General features: G+C 29.1%; 4 protein-coding genes across 6 annotated transcripts in view; 3 read left to right on the top strand and 1 right to left on the bottom strand.

The window, feature by feature from the left end:
- Positions 1–3,716: 3,716 nt before the first annotated feature.
- Positions 3,717–6,862, top strand: LOC112684865 (zinc finger MYM-type protein 1-like). Of its 2 annotated transcripts, none has more exons than XM_025556576.1 (9): positions 3,717–4,239; positions 4,325–4,396; positions 4,491–4,736; positions 4,800–4,918; positions 5,009–5,130; positions 5,339–5,707; positions 6,181–6,290; positions 6,361–6,519; positions 6,625–6,862. In XM_025556576.1, exons 1-9 carry the CDS (start codon positions 4,114–4,116, stop codon positions 6,859–6,861), a joined length of 1,560 nt encoding a protein of 519 aa, XP_025412361.1. In that variant the 5' UTR covers positions 3,717–4,113; the 3' UTR covers position 6,862. The 2 variants fall into 2 exon arrangements, with proteins under 2 accessions (XP_025412361.1, XP_025412360.1); XM_025556575.1 differs by having other exon boundaries at positions 5,797–6,290.
- A 5,196-nt stretch (positions 6,863–12,058) lies between these two features.
- Positions 12,059–15,031, top strand: LOC112684847. 2 transcript variants are annotated; one of them, XM_025556552.1, is made up of 5 exons: positions 12,059–12,325; positions 13,001–13,168; positions 13,225–13,437; positions 13,508–13,702; positions 14,896–15,031. In XM_025556552.1, the coding sequence occupies exons 2-5, from the start codon at positions 13,009–13,011 to the stop codon at positions 14,997–14,999; spliced, it is 672 nt and encodes a 223-aa protein (XP_025412337.1). In that variant the 5' UTR covers positions 12,059–12,325; positions 13,001–13,008; the 3' UTR covers positions 15,000–15,031. The 2 variants fall into 2 exon arrangements, with proteins under 2 accessions (XP_025412337.1, XP_025412338.1); XM_025556553.1 differs by lacking the exon at positions 12,059–12,325 and adding an exon at positions 12,626–12,724.
- Positions 15,032–16,052: 1,021 nt separating this feature from the next.
- Positions 16,053–19,034, top strand: part of LOC112684870 — a 29,792-nt gene continuing 26,810 nt past the window's right edge. The window contains exon 1 of the mRNA XM_025556586.1: positions 16,053–16,573. Coding sequence (XP_025412371.1) covers positions 16,437–16,573 — 137 coding nt within the window. The 5' untranslated portion in view covers positions 16,053–16,436. The remainder of the gene's footprint in view (positions 16,574–19,034) is intronic.
- LOC112684871 lies at positions 16,227–18,830 on the bottom strand. Its single transcript, XM_025556587.1, has 3 exons — positions 18,346–18,830; positions 17,043–17,108; positions 16,227–16,947 (listed from the first exon to the last, which is right to left on the bottom strand). The coding sequence occupies exons 1-3, from the start codon at positions 18,412–18,414 to the stop codon at positions 16,699–16,701; spliced, it is 384 nt and encodes a 127-aa protein (XP_025412372.1). The 5' UTR covers positions 18,415–18,830; the 3' UTR covers positions 16,227–16,698.

The raw sequence follows: 19,034 nt of genomic DNA, 5'->3' as shown, positions 1-19,034 counted from the left end.
GATGCATTAACCGTTTTTATAACTAAAAATAAAATCTGTCTGACGTTACATTTGTGGGTTATAAATCCATGTATCTCTTAAAAATATCATATAACTCCCCTATAATATTAAATTATCGTGAACAATTTGTTTTTGAGTAAAGAAGTTTAATGTGTAATATATATTTCACTAATGAATACTACAAATATCGTAATAAATGAACGGAGAATGAATAGCCAATATATACAAAACAATTTTATCTCATCTACCTTTTTACTAAATATTGAATCAGCAGGAGCTTCATCAATGAATTTTTTATATCGGTTGAAGTAAAAGATTCGGAATTTTTACTTTTAATCCACTCGATTTTCTCTTTAAAAAAAACTTGTAAGTTTAAATAAGTACCAACGTTAATATTATGTTTGATATGTTTCATACTTTTAAACATTAATAGACTATAAAGTTAACGATTTAATTTCTGTAGATAATTTATTCAAATTTGTAAAAAACACATTTTCCGACAACGAATTGGTTTTATTTAATTTTCTCAATTTTAAAAGTTTTTCATAAGCCATTATATACATTTCTTTTGATTTTTCAGACAATAGATTTAGTGAAACAGCATTTACCGTTTAAACCATATATGGTGAAGTTAATCATAGGCGTAACTTGGAAATTTATTAGGGGGAGGGGGGCAAAAATATAATTACATATCTAACGAAAAGGGTGTCCGATGATAAACGCCGTTTTACTACCTACTTATTATAACATAAAATTATTCACTTTCTAACATTATGTTAGATAAGTGAAAATTTAAAATTAAGATTTAAAAAAAAAAAATGTTATAGTAATAGCTGTTTTGTAATTATTTTAAAACAAGGTATGTTAAATATCAGAGGAGGCACTACCCTTCCTAATTTATTTTAGGGAGGCAATTGCCCCCTCTTGACCCCCAGTTTACGCCTATGAAGTTAATGGTTCACTACAATTACTGAACCGATTGTCATCTTTCGCATTTATGCTTGTTTGCGCGCTTCGCGGTCAAACCATCACTGATTCGATTGTGTGACGTACTCGCGTCGTTTGCAATAAAGAACACTTACCAAGGATAATTAATGAAATTATAATAAATGCCGGGATAAGCGGGCCAAAAGCGCCACAGTAATATTAACAAAAAAAGTAATAATAAATATGATAAATCTAAAAATACCTTGGACGGTCTGGCGTTCGAGTGGTTATGCCCACGCGACCGTGTTCACACGTGCGACGAACGCTACAACCGACAGAAGAATCGGTTGATCAGCGGCGTCGGTCTCGATTTACAATAACTGGCTTCTCCGCGCACGACGATAACCGAAAGAAAATTTCACGGACACGTGTCAGCTACGGTTCGAACAGTCGTCACGCACACGAAGTTGTTCTCGGAGATGGCGACTCTACCGCGCTATACCGCAACCACAAAAACACACGGCCGGTGGCACGGGAAAAACGACGAGTCGGACATTCGCAAAAAAAGTGTCGGCGGAAAAAAGTCCCGGCTGTAATGGCGTCCATGGACCGGTGATAATCGTACCGCGATAACGCACCGGTCGAACCGACACCGTTATCAGGAGCTCCGGTTAACACAAAATGGGATAATTTGAACGGCGACGTGACACTTGCGCGAACGATCTTATTTTCTAATTCGAATTATTATACAAATCGCGCAAAACAAATTTATCCGTAACGTCCAACGCACTTGTGTGGGAACAATGAAAACGAAATATGTTTAAATGTTTATGCGTCGCGCAAGGAGGTTGTGATATGTGTATAAGATTTAACCAAAAGTTTATGTTTTGTACGAACCGTGGTATACATTTAAATTTCTGGTTGTGCTAGGAATACGCGGCCAGCGCTCTTAGACGTTTCCATTTTACTACACGGTGTTATAGGGATTTCCACTTTCCCTCGCACCGCACTTTTTAAGATTTCCACTTTACCGCCCGAAACTATGGGATTCCCATCTTACCACTCGCTGGACGGATAAATGAAACATTCCAACGCTTCGACCGTGGTCGAAAACCAAACTTTCAGTACCTACAGGTGTGGCAAAAATGTTATACCTAAAGAGTCATTTTTTAATTTCAATTACCGTTTACCTTTGTGTTTATCATTTCGATTTCTTTATTGTATAACACTCACGAGTGTAATGAGAACTTTGTGATGGTTGATGAAATTATCTTTTGGGATGAAAGTTATTCAATAAGTAAGGGAGCAATTTTGGAATTTTTCAAGAATTTCGTGGAAGATTGAATGTTCTGCAAAAGTTTTCAACGCCTTCAGTAATACACAAAAACAGTAAGGAAATTATATATATTGAAATAATAGTTTTAAAAGATTCTTCCGATCTCGTCAAACATTTCCGTTTTCTCTTAAAATAACAATTATGTACCGTCACCATAATAACATACCTTCACGAAAACAAATTCATTTCGTGTCATCGTTATTGATATACCTAAGTTATTTTGAGTATTATAATTTTTATTAAAAGTAAGACTTTTAAGTTTATTATTAGTGCTTTTTCATATGCAAAAATTTACATTCCAATGGTAGTCAACGTTTAACACAAAGGATTTTAATTGATTTTTATTTGAAACGTAATATAATTAGTGTTTGAATATTTCATAAAATATAAGATTGTAAAATTTTTCAGTATTTAAAAAAAAATTGTTTTTCTTTTATATATGTTTAATTTTTATGTATGTTTCACATTATTTAGGTAGAACAAATTAATAAGACCCATTAGTCATTAAATTAATTTGATTTTGTTTCATTTTTAATTTTTAAACTTTATTATTAATTAAATTTTGTTTGTCAAAAAAGTTACATATTAAATTTTAAATACAGTAAGATTTAACACTATGAAATTTCAGTATGTTAAGTTTCAAAAACAATAAGGGTTGATAAATAATTAATGTAAATAATAGGTACTTACTATATATACCTACTATTAGATAGTAGGTACCTACTCTATTTTTCCATAAATAATTATTACATTAAATATCTGGTCATCTAGTCACCATATATGACTATGATAACTATGTGTAAAGTGACTTAAAAATGTTTTAAATTCACGAATAAATGATAATTTTATACCTATATTTAACTTCCTAGTAGGTAATTAAAAAACTACAATTATCAATAAGAAAGTGAGTATCCATGGATTTAAAACTGTTTTTAAGTTACCTTGTGATAAAGTAATAAAATAAAACTAAAACTTATACCACATACTTGTATCAGTTGAATGAGTTGCATCAGATTTAAAGACATCTAATGTTTTTTGGGCATTTACAACAATCTTAAATGTAGTTTAGTTGACGAGTTGCATTTTTTACCGTTGTCCAATTGCAGTAATTACATGACTTTTTTAATTATGGTTTTCTTACGGTTTTTTTTCACTATACTCTCTAAACACTTTATGTATTTTTGCACTATGTTTACCCATGTTCAATGTTATCCAAACGTATTCGATACACCCATAAACGTTTGAACAGAAATGAGTACAGAGTAAAAATGATAATATTATATTAAATTTGTAAGTGTTAACGAATATTTACATAATATAATAGTAATAATCATATGAAAATAACTCGCAGTGGCGGTCAAACGGGGGGGGATGAGGGGGATAGATCCCCCCCTATGGCTTTTTTTTTCTTTATATTTATAACAATTACATTTATGTTTATTGTACTATAATAATGTTAATGTATTACATTTTGTTTTAATTTTTCTTAAAATAACGCTTATGAGGCATGAGCGTATATTATTATCTAGATTCTAGACTCGTTCTAGGAACAAGACTGTTATTATTATTAATATTTAGTAATTAGTTGCTTATACAAAATATACGGGAATTACCCAGCTCGGTGATCGTGAATAACAACACACTCCTCCCTTGACCGGCCCATCGGTAAATAATACGTAGCTATGTCATTATAGTTGGCCAAATTCGTCGATTATTATTACGTTTGTCACAATATTTTGTTACACAGACCACAGTGTTAACTGTCGTCCCGTTATTCGTGTCGCGTACAGTCATACTGTGTGCGCATTATATATTTTTATGACTGTCTGCTATAAATTGTGATTGTGATAATGTCTAATAAAAGAAAAATAACCACATATTTTACTTGCTCTACCAAGTCTCCCATAAAACACGCGAATGAAAAAAATAGTAAGATACCTAAGATCATTACAGAAAATGAAGTTGTGGACTTGCCGGTAATATTTGTTTAACTAATTAATGTAAAATTATTTTATTTATGTGGGAAATGAGAATATTAATTCAAATTATCTATTGTATTAGGCTGTTGATTTCAATGTCCATGATATTGGCTGTTATATTAACAGTACTTTGACTGATGCTGATAGATATTTGGTAAGAATTAAATATTTTGTCAGTCGTTAATTATACATGTACCATGTGTAGTGTTTGTTCATTTTGACAACTAATAAAACCAAAATTGATTAAGATTCTTAAAGATGTGTGGATACCACCAGCTACATATACATATCCTTTACTCGATTGTAATGCCAAGAGAGGCTTAAAGTTCAAGCACCATTGGCTGAATGCTCATAACTGGCTGGCATATTCTGAAAAGTACCAAGGTGCTTTTTGCAAATTCTGTGTTGTATTTTCAAAAGTTGGTGGCGTTGGTGGTCAAAAATTAGGAACCCTGGTAGTGGAGGCTTTTACTAATTACAAAAAAGCTACAGAAGTATGTATATTTATAAATTTATTCAAAATGTTATATATAATAATATTTCAATTTTTTTGATAGGTGTTTAAGAAACACGGAAATTTAGAATACCATAAAACAGCTTTGCTTAAATCTGATAACTTTTTAAATGTTTATTCAAATAAAAGTTCTTCAATAATAAATCTTATTGATAGTGAAAGGTACATCAAAATAATAAATAAACTTAATTTTATAAAAATCTATAAATGTAAGAAATATATTTGAACTACATTTTTCAATTTAATTTTTAGAACAAAACAGATTGAAATAAATCGAAAGCGTTTAATCCCAATTATTGAATGCATTATGTTATGCGGCCAACAGGAAATAGCATTAAGAGGTCATAGAGATTATGGTCCTATTTGTTTCAGTCGTATGTATAATGTATATATAACATTATATTATAGTTAACAACTTTTAAGTCTCAAGTAGAAATTAAAAAAAAATGTCATATGACTAAAATTAATATTTAGTATTTTATTATTTTATTAGACTGTTTTATAAGTTATAAGAGTAATTAATAACATAGTGTATTTTATACTTTATAGTAGTTTGTATTGTATTTTTGTTTTATTGTTTAGGTGAATCAAATGAAAATGAAGGGAATTTTCGTGCAATATTAAAGTATAAAGCTAAAGATATAGACTATATGAAATCTTATTTAGAAACAGAGTCTAAAAACAAATATATTAGTAATCGAACACAAAATGAGATAATAGAAACATGTGGAGATATTATTTTAAAAAAAATTGTTAAAATTGTTAATGAATCAGGTTTCTTTTCCGTGTTAGTCGATGAGACTACAGATGTATCAGTAAAAGAGCAACTCACTTTATGTGTCAGGTATTTAAGTGGATCTGGAGAAAACGTTTGCATAAATGAGAGCTTTTTGAAATTCATAGAAGTTCAAAGTCTTACAGGAGAAAATTTGACTAAAGTTATTCTCAATGGTAATAAATAATAAGATTATTTTATTTCATAGCAACTTAGTTTTTTACTCTTACAAAATGATATGCATGCAAATTATTTTTAATTTTAGGTTTAAATGCTTGTGGAATTGACTGTAATAACATGGTAGGTCAAGGTTATGATGGTGCGAATAATATGTCTGGACATCTAAAAGGTGTTCAAACTGTTATAAGGGATTCATACCCTAGAGCATTATATGTGCATTGTGCTGCTCATAGCCTCAATTTAGCAGTATCTAAAGCTAGTAATATTCAGCCTATTAGAAATTGCTTAGGCATTATAGAAAAAATGTATAGCTTTTTTAATTCTCCTAAACGCCAAAATGTGCTTTTAAATAAAATTAAAGAAAGTGATCTAGACCCAAATGTAAAAAGCTTAAAGCGTTTATGCGCAACAAGATGGGTTCAGAGATATGAAGCTGTAAATGATTTTATAGAACTTTTTAACTTTGTAGTGATATCCTTAGAAGACATTTCTAGTTGGAAAGATACTGCTGCAACTGATGCTTCTATTTTAATTAGAGCGCTTGATTCTGAATTTTTGGTATCACTTCAAATTGTAAATGTAATTATAGAATCTTTAAAATATATTACATTTTATTTTTATAAATTATTTTAAAATATATTGATTTTAGGTATTATTTTCTTATGGTTTACCATTATGTAAATTACTACAAAGTAAAGGCATTGATTTAAAGGAAGCTATAGATCTTGCAGGTGATAATGTTACCGTACTTAAAAACTTAAGAACTAATATTAGTACAGAATTTAATAAAATGTTCAAAAAAGCACAGGTAAGCAATATATGATCTTTGATTGAGACTTAAATATTTTTAGTTAAATATGGAAATGTACAATTTTAACTGCAATAAAACTTTTATATTTTAATATTTGATTAGGAAATGGCTGAATTCTTGGATTTTCATATTAAAATTAAACGGATTAATAAGAGACAGATATACAGAGATAATCCAAATATAACAGATGATGGTTCTACACCCGATCCTGAGCAATATTTCCGAGTATCTATATGTCTCCCTTATATTGACTTCTTTATAAACCAATTGGAGGATAGGTTTTTGGCACATCGTAGAATTTTTGGAGTTTTGTTTTATATTTTGATAAATAATAGTTGAATACTTGAATAGCACTATTTTAAAAATGAAAATAAAACATATAATTTTAAGTTATTTACAAAATTAACACATTTATTGTAAATTAAGTTTAATTATATTTAACAATAACTTTTCAAGGTTTTCAATGTTTATTTTCGAATGATTATGATTCTGAGGGTTTTGATGATTTAGTACATCTTTACCTTCCTACTGATATTCAAACTGTAAAAGCAGAATTGAGTTTATGGCATACAAAACTTTTACGCTTAGGAAAATCTCCAAAAACAGGACTTGATGCTATCAAGTTATGTAATAATGAATTATTTCCTAATTTGTTTGTTTTATTACAAATATTTTGCACACTTCCGGTATCAACGGCCACACCAGAAAGAATGTTTTCATGCCTCAAACGGTTGAAAACATATTTGAGAAATACTATGGGGGAGGTAAGTTTGCTGTATTTATTATAAAATAATATAATATAATAACCTATAATTGGAATAAGTATTAAATTAACAGTTCAAATATACATTATACACTAACTTTTTAGGTTTTGTTAATTTATAACTTATTAGCATGTTTGAAATGTCAATATAATGCTTTGTATATTAGACATTAGTACATTATGTTAAAATATATATATATATATATTTGTTAATTGTGTAATTTTATTATTCTAGAGTCGTCTCAATGGTTTGGCCACTATGGCTGTTCATCGGGGAATTATAAATATAACATCCAATGAAGTGCTGGATGAATTAGCAAAAAAAAACAAAAAAATAGATTTAATAATATAATACAAATATTGTTAATATTAGTAATATTGTATACCTACCTATATGCTATAAATAAAGTAACGATTTACCTGAATTTAAAAAAATTGATATTAGGCATAACCATAAATTATATTTTAATGATTAATAGTAGTGCATATTAAAAAATCAGCAACATCCCCCCCCATGACAAAATCATTTGACCGCCACTGATAACTCGTATACAATTTTCTTGATATAAACTATATTATAAATTGGCTATATAATTAAAATGCTATGGTATTTCAATGAACCATTTTACAAACTTGTCCTATGGGTCACGTTTTATTTGAATTCCTTAAGAAAATATGTAAAATGAAGGTTTTGGAGACCCTACGTGGCGACAAAAACAAGTACTGCATGACCGGCTTCAAAACCCTACGTGGCACTATATTCAAAACTGAATTTTTCGTCTTGGCGCTTAACCTGTTAATGTTATTATTTAATTGTGTAAATTGAAAAGTTTCATTTTCTTTGTTTATCATCATGACATCATTATTCATTACTCATCCTACTAATCTTACATGTTTTGTTCCGAAAAAATATTTTATTGATAGTCTATCGTCCATAAATATCAAATATTTAAATATATAGGTAACCATAATTTTTTAAATATAATGAAGTCGACAAATTTAATCAGTTAGCCCACCCTTTCAAAAGTTGAAATGACGCCCCTGAATTATTAGGTATAAATTATTTATTTAATTTAATTTAACATATCATAAAACTAAATGTTATGATCAAACTACAACGAACTAATATTAAATACACAATTAACTATTTCTAAATTATTCTAACTATATTTGATTACCACTAAATGAAACTGACATTAAATTATTAGGTAAGAATTATCTACTTAATTTAACTTAGTATGAAACTAAATGTTATGATCAAACTACTGCTAACTAATATTAAATAATTATAATTATATTTAACTATCACTAAATAGACCTTCAATTTAATTATAAAATAAAAATGATTTATTTAATTTAACTTAACCTATTAAAAAAAAAACTTAATTTTTTGACCAAACTACTGGCAACTAATATTAACTACAGTTAACTAATGCTAAATAATTATAATTATATTTAACTACTATTAAATAAACCTTACATTAAATTATTAGGTAAAAATTATTAATTTAATTTAACTTATCATAAAACTAAATGTTATGATCAAACTACGACTAACTAATATTAACTACAATTAACTAATGCTAAATAATTATAATTATTGTTAACTACACTAAATAAACTTTACATTAAATTATTAGGTAAAAATTATTTATTTAATTTAATTTAACATATCACAAAACTTAATTTTATGACCAAATTACTGCCAACTAATATTAGTTATAGTTAGAAGTAGTTAAGGGAGTTAACTAATGTTAAATAATTATAATTATAGTTAACTATTATTAAATAAACCTTACATTCAATTATTGGGTAAAAATTATCAATTAAATTTAATCTAATATAAAACTAAATAATATGATCAAATTATGACTAGCTAATATTAACTACACAATTAACTCTATCTAAACTATTGTAACTATATTTAATTACTGCTAATTAAATCATGCACTTAACCACTACAGTAATACCCCATAAGCCGCTCCCGGCTAATACGCTATCCTGTTTAATACGTGGATTTTTTCCGGTCTTTAGTACGCGTAGTTCTTTTAACATTGAAAATAACGTTTAATACGTATAATCCGCTTTGTTTTCTGAACACTCATTCGATAAAAATATATATTTTGTATATATTACAATCTTCATTGGGACAAACACCTCTCCAAAAATATGCTTTTATATTTGGTAGGATGGAAAAGTTCTTATTAAATTATTATAGAACAAACTCATTGAAACAACAAACTATTAAAACTTTTTTAAAAAAATAATACATACACAGTTTACCTAATATAAAACCATTACCTGCCACTTTTTTTTCAAAAAATAATATAACCTAACATAAACGTATATGTAATTTAATATAATAACCTTGTAAGTCGTAAATGTGTATGCATCGTTCTACATTTATATATTTATTGTATAGGTATTATTTTTATGTAATAAATTTAATGTAATACCATGAACTTTTTTTTTTTGTCTAATATCCCGTTTAAAACGTTTTAAAGGAGGCGATTGTAAATTGTGCCCACATTGAGACGGTAATAAAAATAGTATAGTAAATTGCACCGATATTTTTTTGTTTCTAAAATGGGTATAGTAAACTGCACTCATAGTTTATATTTTTTTTTTTAATAATAATATTAATAAAATGTATGTTATATTTTAGTGGAAAAGCCGTTTGTAACTATATATACAAGCGATTTATGATTTATATAGCGAATTCGTAATCATATGTTGTAGGAATTTTAGGAATAATAAATTTAGGAATATTATGTAAATCAGAAATGTTATTTGTTGATGATATATTTGAGTATTGTGCTAATCACTTCCTTCAACTATTTAGTGTTCATAGGTATTATAATGGTCATTACATATCATTAGTGTCTAGTTTATTAAAAAATAAATCTACTAACACATACATACATTTTTTTCGAATATTGAAACAAAAATGTACTGTATTTCTACATTTAAATGCATATCTGAAATGTATTGGGTGCAATTTACCATGTATCGAGAGCGTCTTAACAAGATTTTACTATAGTTAATAATAATTAAATTGATTTTACTTAAGTACTAACTATTAACTAAAAAAATGTTATTATACGACCGTGATACAATTTGATAAAATGCTCTTCATCATAGCTTGTCCGTCCTTTTTTAATTCAACCACCATATATTTATAATCAATCGCCATCTTGCCTTGATGATCAAATGCGTAAAAAAAAAAATATTGAAAAAACATAAGATTGATTCACATACTAATATCTGTACTGTCAAAAAAACGTAATGAACTAATATTATTTTGTTTTGTTGATTTGTATAACATAACAACCAGTTGTATTTCAACCAGTACATTTTTTTACAATACTTATTAGTGGTAAATTATATCTGTTACACCCAACATCAATAATTGAAATTTTATACGCTTGTATACATATAGTACGAAAATACATAAATTCTAAACGAAGTTCAACACTTTGCAGTTCTCAGAACCATTTTTACCTCGACCATGGCTGTTCCACGCGAAGCCGAATACAATTCAGGTGACAATTATACACGATTTATATAAACAAATCGTTGTACAATTTATCACCAATAAGCGTTTTGAAATTACGAATATGGGAATGAAAAAATGTTGGGAAACGCTTTCATATATGAGATAATACACGAAGATCGGCAAACATCTTTCCGTAGTACAAATAATGTTATATAATAGTTTCAGTGGTGGTAATCGAGTATTTTTTTTTTATGGTGGGAGCAATTTTGTTAAAAATGATTCTTAATTTATGACTTTCGGATAAAACAAATTTAATTTGTTTAAATGTTCAGGAAAATCAGTTATTTCATGTGAAAGTATTTTGTTTACTCTCTAAAAATATATGAGCTTCCTTGACCCTTTAAGTAACTGGTTAACTGGTTTAAGTAACTAAATTATAAATACCCATAATGATATTTAACAAAAAAATGAATGCTACTTTTCTTTGAAGGTTTACACTCCCTTCACTCCCTTTCCCTAATTACTATCGATGTGTATTACAAAATTTGTAAGCTATTGTAATTATTTAATATAGGTACAATTTAAAACCGTGGTTCTCAACCTGGGCGATTAACCCTACCGGTGATCCACCCGCAAGTGTAAGGCTGCAGGATGGTAGTACCATCATGCTACCTTGCATAATAGATGTCAGAGCCGTAACTAGGGTGAGGTGAGCGAGGCACTTTCCTTGGACGCCTAAAGCTCCCCTAACCTGGGGAGCGCCAAAATAATAAATAATTAACTTATTTTAAGAAATGTGATTTCTTGTTTTGCTAGAAACCCAATTGCATTTTTTCAGATTTTTCCGAATCGTATTATACATATTAAAAGTTGTTTGTGTGACAACTCTACAACATAGGTGGCGCATTGGTTCAGTTCTGCCTTAGGATAAAAATGACTCGGTACGACTCTGTACTATATTCAAATTAAAACTTAATATGGAAGAAAAATAAAACTGAAGTACAGTTATAATGCTGAGCTTTGCATCATGACTTATCGGTTATTATTTTATTATTTTACTTACCTGAGAGAACTCCTGTCAATAACTAAAACAGTTTGTGATTGGTACTTCTAAACACATCTATCGGACAATACGATGAAGGCCGCGAAAGCGTTCCTAACTAGGAGAAAACTCACAGATGGCGTTCGACGGCTGGTTTTGCTTCATGGCAACCGAGGAAAACGTGTCCGCGGAGTGAGAGTAGATGTATTGCCAGCGCATGCGCGTACGGTTGTTTTATGGATATTCAAACGACCGTTATCATCTGTCTTATCTAACTGTCGTCGAACACAATAAACGCGGAACGTAATTTCAATTTACAATTTAAGTGAATTTTTCGTCAAAAATAAATACACTACGGTATTTACGTCAAGTTTTCGTTTTTCATACGCTTTTGTCACCTGTAGTGTAATCATTGTGTAATTATTGCAATTCTCATTGTGTGCGGTGCGAATGTATATCGTTTCATTCTACCGGAAAATCTGTTTACCCATACACTTTTAAGGTAAGCAAGCCAAATTAACTCAAATGATTGCAATATACTAACAATTTTCAGTGTGGTATTTTCGATAACAAATGGTTTGTCTTTTTATTTTCCTATTATATAGCAAACCCTGTTACTTGATAAGCCAAGTGCTGATTGCATTTTTATCCAACTGTTCACTTTATACATTTTATCTGTAGACATTTGTATTTCATATGGTGACTTATTTATAATTTATTAGATTTTAAATATTTCATTATTGTATTACAATTAATTGCACTACACAATACATTGTGTATTACTATTGACACATATGATATTAATCTAAGTGCATACATTTTATTTTTAAATGTTATTGTTTAATTATGTTCAGCATTATAATATTAGTGATTGATTAAAACCACTTTACTAAAACTAATGGTATTAACTTTTGAATCTAATATTGTTACTAGGACCTCTTTAATTAATAATCTTAAACTTATATTGTTACTTTTTTGCTAAATTAATTATTATAATATAACCATTAAAATCATGTAACCATTTCTGCAATCAACATTTTTAATGGTTTAGAAATATAAGATTATTAGATAAATTTGGACATAAATGTTTTCCTTTCTAAATTAAGATTAAGTTAAAATGTAGAATATTTACAATATCTATAAAAAAATGTACATCCAATTTTTTTTTTATTTTCAGTTTACATTATGGAGAGATATTATAATATTGACATTGACAAGTTAATCTCAGACCACAAATTATCTTATGAAAATGAGTGTGAAAATGTTACTAATCAACTAAAACAGTTATATAATAACAGAATAAAACTATATGCACAAAAAATAGATGAAAACTACAAAATATCAAGTAGCTATACTTATTTTGATATTTTATTATTATAATTTACTAATTTTAAATTTTAGAACAACTTTCTGATGTTAACACAAAAATTAGTGAAGGCCGTAATAAAAATAGGTTTTTGACTGAAAAAATTAAAAGTGAACAAGATATAGTGCAGGCCGAATTCAATCGCTCAGAATCTATTAACAATGAATGTAGACTTTTGGAAGCTGAAGAAGACAAATTGAAAGATATGATTGATACTTCTAAAGGTCAACTTACTAAAATTCTTAAAGGTATAATATTTAAAAACTTAAGTAAATATATTTAAATTTCTTTTATCATATAAATACATTATTTTTATAGAAAAGAAAGGACTTGTGAAAAAAATTAAAAGAGAAATTAATTCATTCAAAAGTGGAGTGAATATGTATGAAAAATTTTTACAGCTTAGTATGAGTATTGAAAATCATGAATCAAATTCTATTATTAAAATTATCATGAAAAATAATCCCTTATATTACAATATTATTCTTGAGGAAAATGATAATGATTTTAAACGTAAGTATTAATTTATAATTCATTTTTTAAATGTATTTTATTTGTTTATTAATATATATACTTAATGCATTTAAAAATATACCCATCAAATTAAGTAGACGTCATTTATATGAAATTAAAATTTAAAAATTTTATGTTTGAAAAAAAATTATTTAAGTTCATCATATTGTAGCGAGCCTCAACTTGATAGTGTTGAGCTCGTACGATTATTTAATGACAGAGATCTCGTTGTTGATTGATAGATGGAAAATATCAGAGGTTGAGACAAAATACACGAACGTTAAATGAATGTAAGACTATTAAATTAACTAAAAAGTACAATGAAAACTAACTTTAAATACTAAGGTAATCTATGGTTCAGCCGCAAGGAGTGAAACATAGACTATGAGTTGAGGCGAAGACACAAGTTAGTTTTTCCCTAGTATACAAACATATCTGTATATATACTAGTGTTATTCCTACATTACGTGCTTCTGGAAGGTCGACAATAAGGAAAACGGAAATACCATAAGGAAACAGGAAAAAAGACTCATGGGTGCCGAGGTCTCTATGGCCTCGGTTAGTCTATAAGATATTACCTTCGACGTGCTCGCACTACCCAAAGGTTTCGTAACCAGGATAGGATTACTATGCTTATAGTCTTGTAATACTAAGCATTAACGTGCTTGTAATACCTATGGGATTACTACAATATTGATAATATTCCTAGTAAAAATATATTTTATATTTTATTTGTATTGATATATATGTAAATAATAATAATTTTTAACAATCCTTAGTTATTATTTTAAGAGTATAAACTACAAAACATTTTCATTTTTTTTTTTTTTTTTAATAAAGTTATAAATACTTATTAAATATATTGTATTGATAATGATTTATATTCTTATTAGTTTAGTATGCTAACATCACTACTTTTTGTCGTAAAATAAAATTGTTATATTCATGAACAAAAACATAACATGCATTGTTTTACTAATGATGTTTTATCTATTGTCACATAACATTACTACAGTTTCTTTTGGGTATTTACAAAATTAAACAATGTTATGTTAGTAAAATATGTATTAAATATTGACATTTGATGAATATTTTAAAATGATTTATTAATTTTAGTAATGTTATGTGATTTCAACTAAGTGGTGTCTAACTCTATGTATTTAATTTGTCTAATTATATTTGTTTGTTTTCAGTTATAAATATCATTCCACACAATCAACACATTGGTAAGGCAGTAGCATTGTATAACCAGAACAAAGATATCCAAGGCTTATTAGCTTACTTGTACCAAACATAAGAATAAATGCATATACTTATTTTTAAATTTAACCTGTCTTATATAATATTTATGATATTTTCGCCTGGTAAAAAGTAATAAATAATTTCGATGTTTGTAAATAAAAATATTAATTTTTAGAATTTTATACAAATCTTATTTTATAATTAATAATTAAATATAATTACATATAACTTTAACATATTTATGTAATATTTTATTTTGACACATTGTTACCACATTGTAGTTGTACTATCAACAAATAATTTAAATTAACAATGGTCATATTGAATAGCATTATCAAACTGGCGTATCTCTATCATTAAAATATTGTATTTTTAAAACCCATAACTTTGAATGCTAGTGCAGTCATTAAAAATGTCTCAATCAGTTACTGTTATTGTTGATCATGTAAGTAAAATTGTAAGACCAAAAATACTTAAAATCATGGATTGTATCTTCTTGTACATAGTTTGTCTCTAATGTACTAATTAGTAAATTTGTTTATTTATTGTAACATTTATATGACACTAGTTATAATTAATATTTTTAATGATTTTGGTTATCTTAATTTTTGATTTATCCATTTTTCTTTTTCTAATTTTTAGACCAAACATTAAAGATTATTTAAGCCCAAGGCTGTATTTAGTGAATTAATTTCATTCCATATAACTTCTCTAATTATATAACAAAATCATTTTTTAGAATTTAATTAACAATTTAGCTGTCTGTATAAAAAATAAATAAATACTTATTCTGCAGTATTATTATGTTTGCTGAGTTGTTATTTTATTGACGGTATATATCTGATGATAAATATTTAATCTGAAACTGCTCGTACTTTACAAATTTAATAATACTCCAGAATAAGCATTTATTTCTATTTTTAACCTATTTGTTTATTTATGAGTATTAACTATTTACCAATTTAATAAAAAAATTTCTATTTCATTAAATAAATACATATTTTATTTTTTTATAGAACTTCAAAATACTTAATCTGTTATAACCATATAGTATTTTAAAAATTTTTATTTTATTTTTATTGTATTTTAAAGTATGTTAAATAAATCACATTCAATCGAAATTAACAAAAAAGATAAAAATAACTCATTTTACCTGTTAGTCTTAACTTAGAAATTCCTTTTAATAAGTACTACAAAATTAATTTTTTCTTTACACATTTGCATAGGGTTACAACATTAAAAAATATATTCCAAATGCAGATAGTACACAACAAAGTCTGCATCCATTTCATTATTTTTGTATTTTTGTAGAATTAATACAAATTACATTTCACAAAAAATGGGCACTTTTTCATACTTGACATTTAAATAGGAACTTTGATTTGATTTTTTTGCAGTGACTTGAAATTGTATGTATAGTGCATTATCCAAGTGTAAATGCTTTACAGATTGTTGTTGTTTTCTTTAAGTTAAATTTATAAACTTTAGTAAAATGTTATTTACAATTTTTTTTTTCAACAACCAGATGCCGCCTTATTTGTTGCTGTTGACGAATGCCAGTGTGATATACGATATCTCAGGATATGTAGGTGACATTTGGAAAATCATGGAAAAACGTCTAGGCATAAGGTACATATATTATATTTCTATAACCCAATTATTTTGATTGATGATTATTATAAACGGTTCAGAAAAAAAAAAAACATAAAAATTTTTACGTTGCATAGGTAGGTACTTCTGGTGTTAGTACTTCATCATTTAATGGACAGAGATAATTTTTTATTTCCATCTTGTGTTGTGTTGTGAATTAAAATCCCACTGACTGGTTTCTGTTCATTGTTGATCACAATAATTTTTGGCGAAACATCCACAGCTTGGCGATCACTTTCCCAGTTTTTCTCTTGTGTCGTCCGTTCCACTTGAAGCTCCCGGTCGTTGGTTTTGACTTCTTTCGCGACGATTACCTCTGCAGGTGTAGCTAAATTTTTTAACGGCCAATTGACCTTAAAGCATACTCAATATATGATCAATACTAGACTATTTACAATTGATGAAGATTGGAAAAAAAAAATTAGAATTAAGAATATACGTTCCTTACTTCTTGATGTGTAGTTATGAACTCAGGCGGCGGCGAAGGGTTCGATGGTATATTCGGGAACATACTCTAAATTAAAACAGAATCCGTGTTAAATAATATCAAAGCAAGGGCTTATTTGAAGGAGGGGCGAAGGGGGCATTTGTCCCCCCCATGGCTCGTATTTTTTTTTTTTTTTTAATATAATACATTGATTTATTTAAAAAATGTAATGTATAAATAATTAAGAATATAAATCACTGGTCTATCATTATAACAGGAACATGCAGTGGCGGATTTAATGGTCGTTTAATCGGCAGATGCCGATGGGGCCTCTTCCTAAATTGTTTACTAAGGCCCAAAAAAAATTGTAGTTAATTTTTTTTAAATTTTACCACAAAAAAAAAATTATAATACAAACTGTATCGTTTACAAGCAGTTTTGTAAAACGGGGCTAAGAATGTTAGTGATACATTTATTACGAGGTCCCTCTTTTGGATTTGTCGACTTCATTTGAATTTTTAAATCCGCTACTGGGAACATAAGCTGTAGGTAATGAAATGTAAATTATTTTTAAGTTTGTATCGAAGAAAAATTAGTTTCGCCTCCCCCCCCATGGTCTCAACTCAAATACGCCCTTGTACCAAAGCTTGTAGTTGTACTACGGACAGTCCCGATCTGAATCTAAGGAGACCGATGTTCAAATACTAATTGGATGCCATTTAAAACAATTTGCGAAACATAACACTTTTATATTTGTTTAATACAATTCGATATATTAAATAACTAGAAAAAAAAAAAATAACCGAAATTCAAGTACCACGATTAATGGGTAAATTTAAAATAACGAAACGGACAGTTTTAGATATTGGTTTAGAGGTCTTTCGATCTTGAGGTTCCGGTACATAGCGTCCCCGTTAAATCCAGCACTAACTACGGAGCAGCAGTCTTAGTAAACGTATCATATATGAAATACAACGTTTTCAGGGGCAAGTACGAGTACCTATCCAAATTGTACATATAAAAGTGCATATTACGGTGACATTGAAAAAAAAAAACAATTTTTCTTTTTTATACAATCCGATGAGAACACCAGGTCGGTAGTGTATTAGGTATGCGCCAAATGTTTGACGTACAAACGGGTTTCGGTGGTAAAGAACGCAATAAGATAAACAGAAAACGGCGAACGTCGGTGGTCTACGTGCTAAATGGTAAAAATGATGGTCGGAAGGTGCGTTTCTAGAGAATTATCCGAAACGGATGCGGTTCCGAGTGGTGCGCGGGTCGTCACCGATGACGGGGGGAGGGGGAAGGATGGGCCACTTACTCCGAACACCAGGTCTCCGACGAGCGACGATATGCACAAGACGACGAACAAACTCCAGTGACCGACCATGGTTGCGGTGACCTGACGGATGTGGTACGTGTGCCGACGAGGACGTAGCGACGCGATTGACGCGGAAACTCTCGCGAGGAACGCGTCCAATAACGGTGTGTGCACGCCGTCACCGGGGAGAGGGGCGGCCCGAACGGGTTAATTGTGCACGTCGGTTAGACGTGGTCGCGGATGTGCCGTCGGGGGAAAAAAAAATAAATATGCAAAACCGCGACAATGCCATCGGTGTCTATTGTGGGCCGCGCGCGCTCGCGCCGTCTAAACGACGCCAATTGTAACGTGTTCGGCTGGTAATTATACGCGCGCGCTCGCGTGTGTTCTCGCGGATTCCGAGCCACGCGTCCCGTCGTCGTTTTTTGTTTTCCACCGGATGATAAATCGACGTCGAACAAACGAACGCGCGCGCTCGCGGCACTTGTTGTTCATCATCATCGAACGTACACGTCTGTGTTTTTGTCTGTACACGCACGTGCGCGACGTGTTGTACGGCGCATAATTTATGTGCATATTATTATATTCGTAGTGTCCAACTGGTTTAACAGCCGGTTATGTCGTTATTGTTATTATAACATCAATACCGATGTACGGGTCCGCGTTGTCCCGCCGAACGAAAAACAAGA

The sequence above is a fragment of the Sipha flava genome, unplaced genomic scaffold (assembly GCF_003268045.1).
Source record: "Sipha flava isolate LNK unplaced genomic scaffold, YSA_version1 258_pilon_pilon, whole genome shotgun sequence".
In the NCBI taxonomy this organism is placed as follows: Eukaryota; Metazoa; Arthropoda; class Insecta; order Hemiptera; family Aphididae; genus Sipha; species Sipha flava.
Note: the sequence above shows the minus strand (reverse complement) of the source record. Positions and strands in the feature narration are given on the sequence as shown.

What these genes read in the sequence shown, in the direction of transcription:
- LOC112684847 (XM_025556552.1), top strand. Translation starts at nt 13,009, where the DNA reads ATGGAGAGATATTATAATATTGACATTGACAAGTTAATCTCAGACCAC. An exon ending in TGAAAACTACAAAATATCAA is followed by an intron (nt 13,169 to 13,224) that starts GTAGCTATACTT and finishes TTTAAATTTTAG; the next exon opens with AACAACTTTCTGATGTTAAC. An exon ending in AAATGATAATGATTTTAAAC is followed by an intron (nt 13,703 to 14,895) that starts GTAAGTATTAAT and finishes GTTTGTTTTCAG; the next exon opens with TTATAAATATCATTCCACAC.
- LOC112684865 (XM_025556575.1), top strand. Translation starts at nt 4,114, where the DNA reads ATGTCTAATAAAAGAAAAATAACCACATATTTTACTTGCTCTACCAAG. An exon ending in GACTAAAGTTATTCTCAATG is followed by an intron (nt 5,708 to 5,796) that starts GTAATAAATAAT and finishes TTTTAATTTTAG; the next exon opens with GTTTAAATGCTTGTGGAATT. An exon ending in TATCACTTCAAATTGTAAAT is followed by an intron (nt 6,291 to 6,360) that starts GTAATTATAGAA and finishes TATTGATTTTAG; the next exon opens with GTATTATTTTCTTATGGTTT.
- LOC112684871 (XM_025556587.1), bottom strand. Translation starts at nt 18,414, where the DNA reads ATGGTCGGTCACTGGAGTTTGTTCGTCGTCTTGTGCATATCGTCGCTC. An exon ending in TCGGAGACCTGGTGTTCGGA is followed by an intron (nt 17,109 to 18,345) that starts GTAAGTGGCCCA and finishes GTTTTAATTTAG; the next exon opens with AGTATGTTCCCGAATATACC. An exon ending in TCATAACTACACATCAAGAA is followed by an intron (nt 16,948 to 17,042) that starts GTAAGGAACGTA and finishes GTATGCTTTAAG; the next exon opens with GTCAATTGGCCGTTAAAAAA.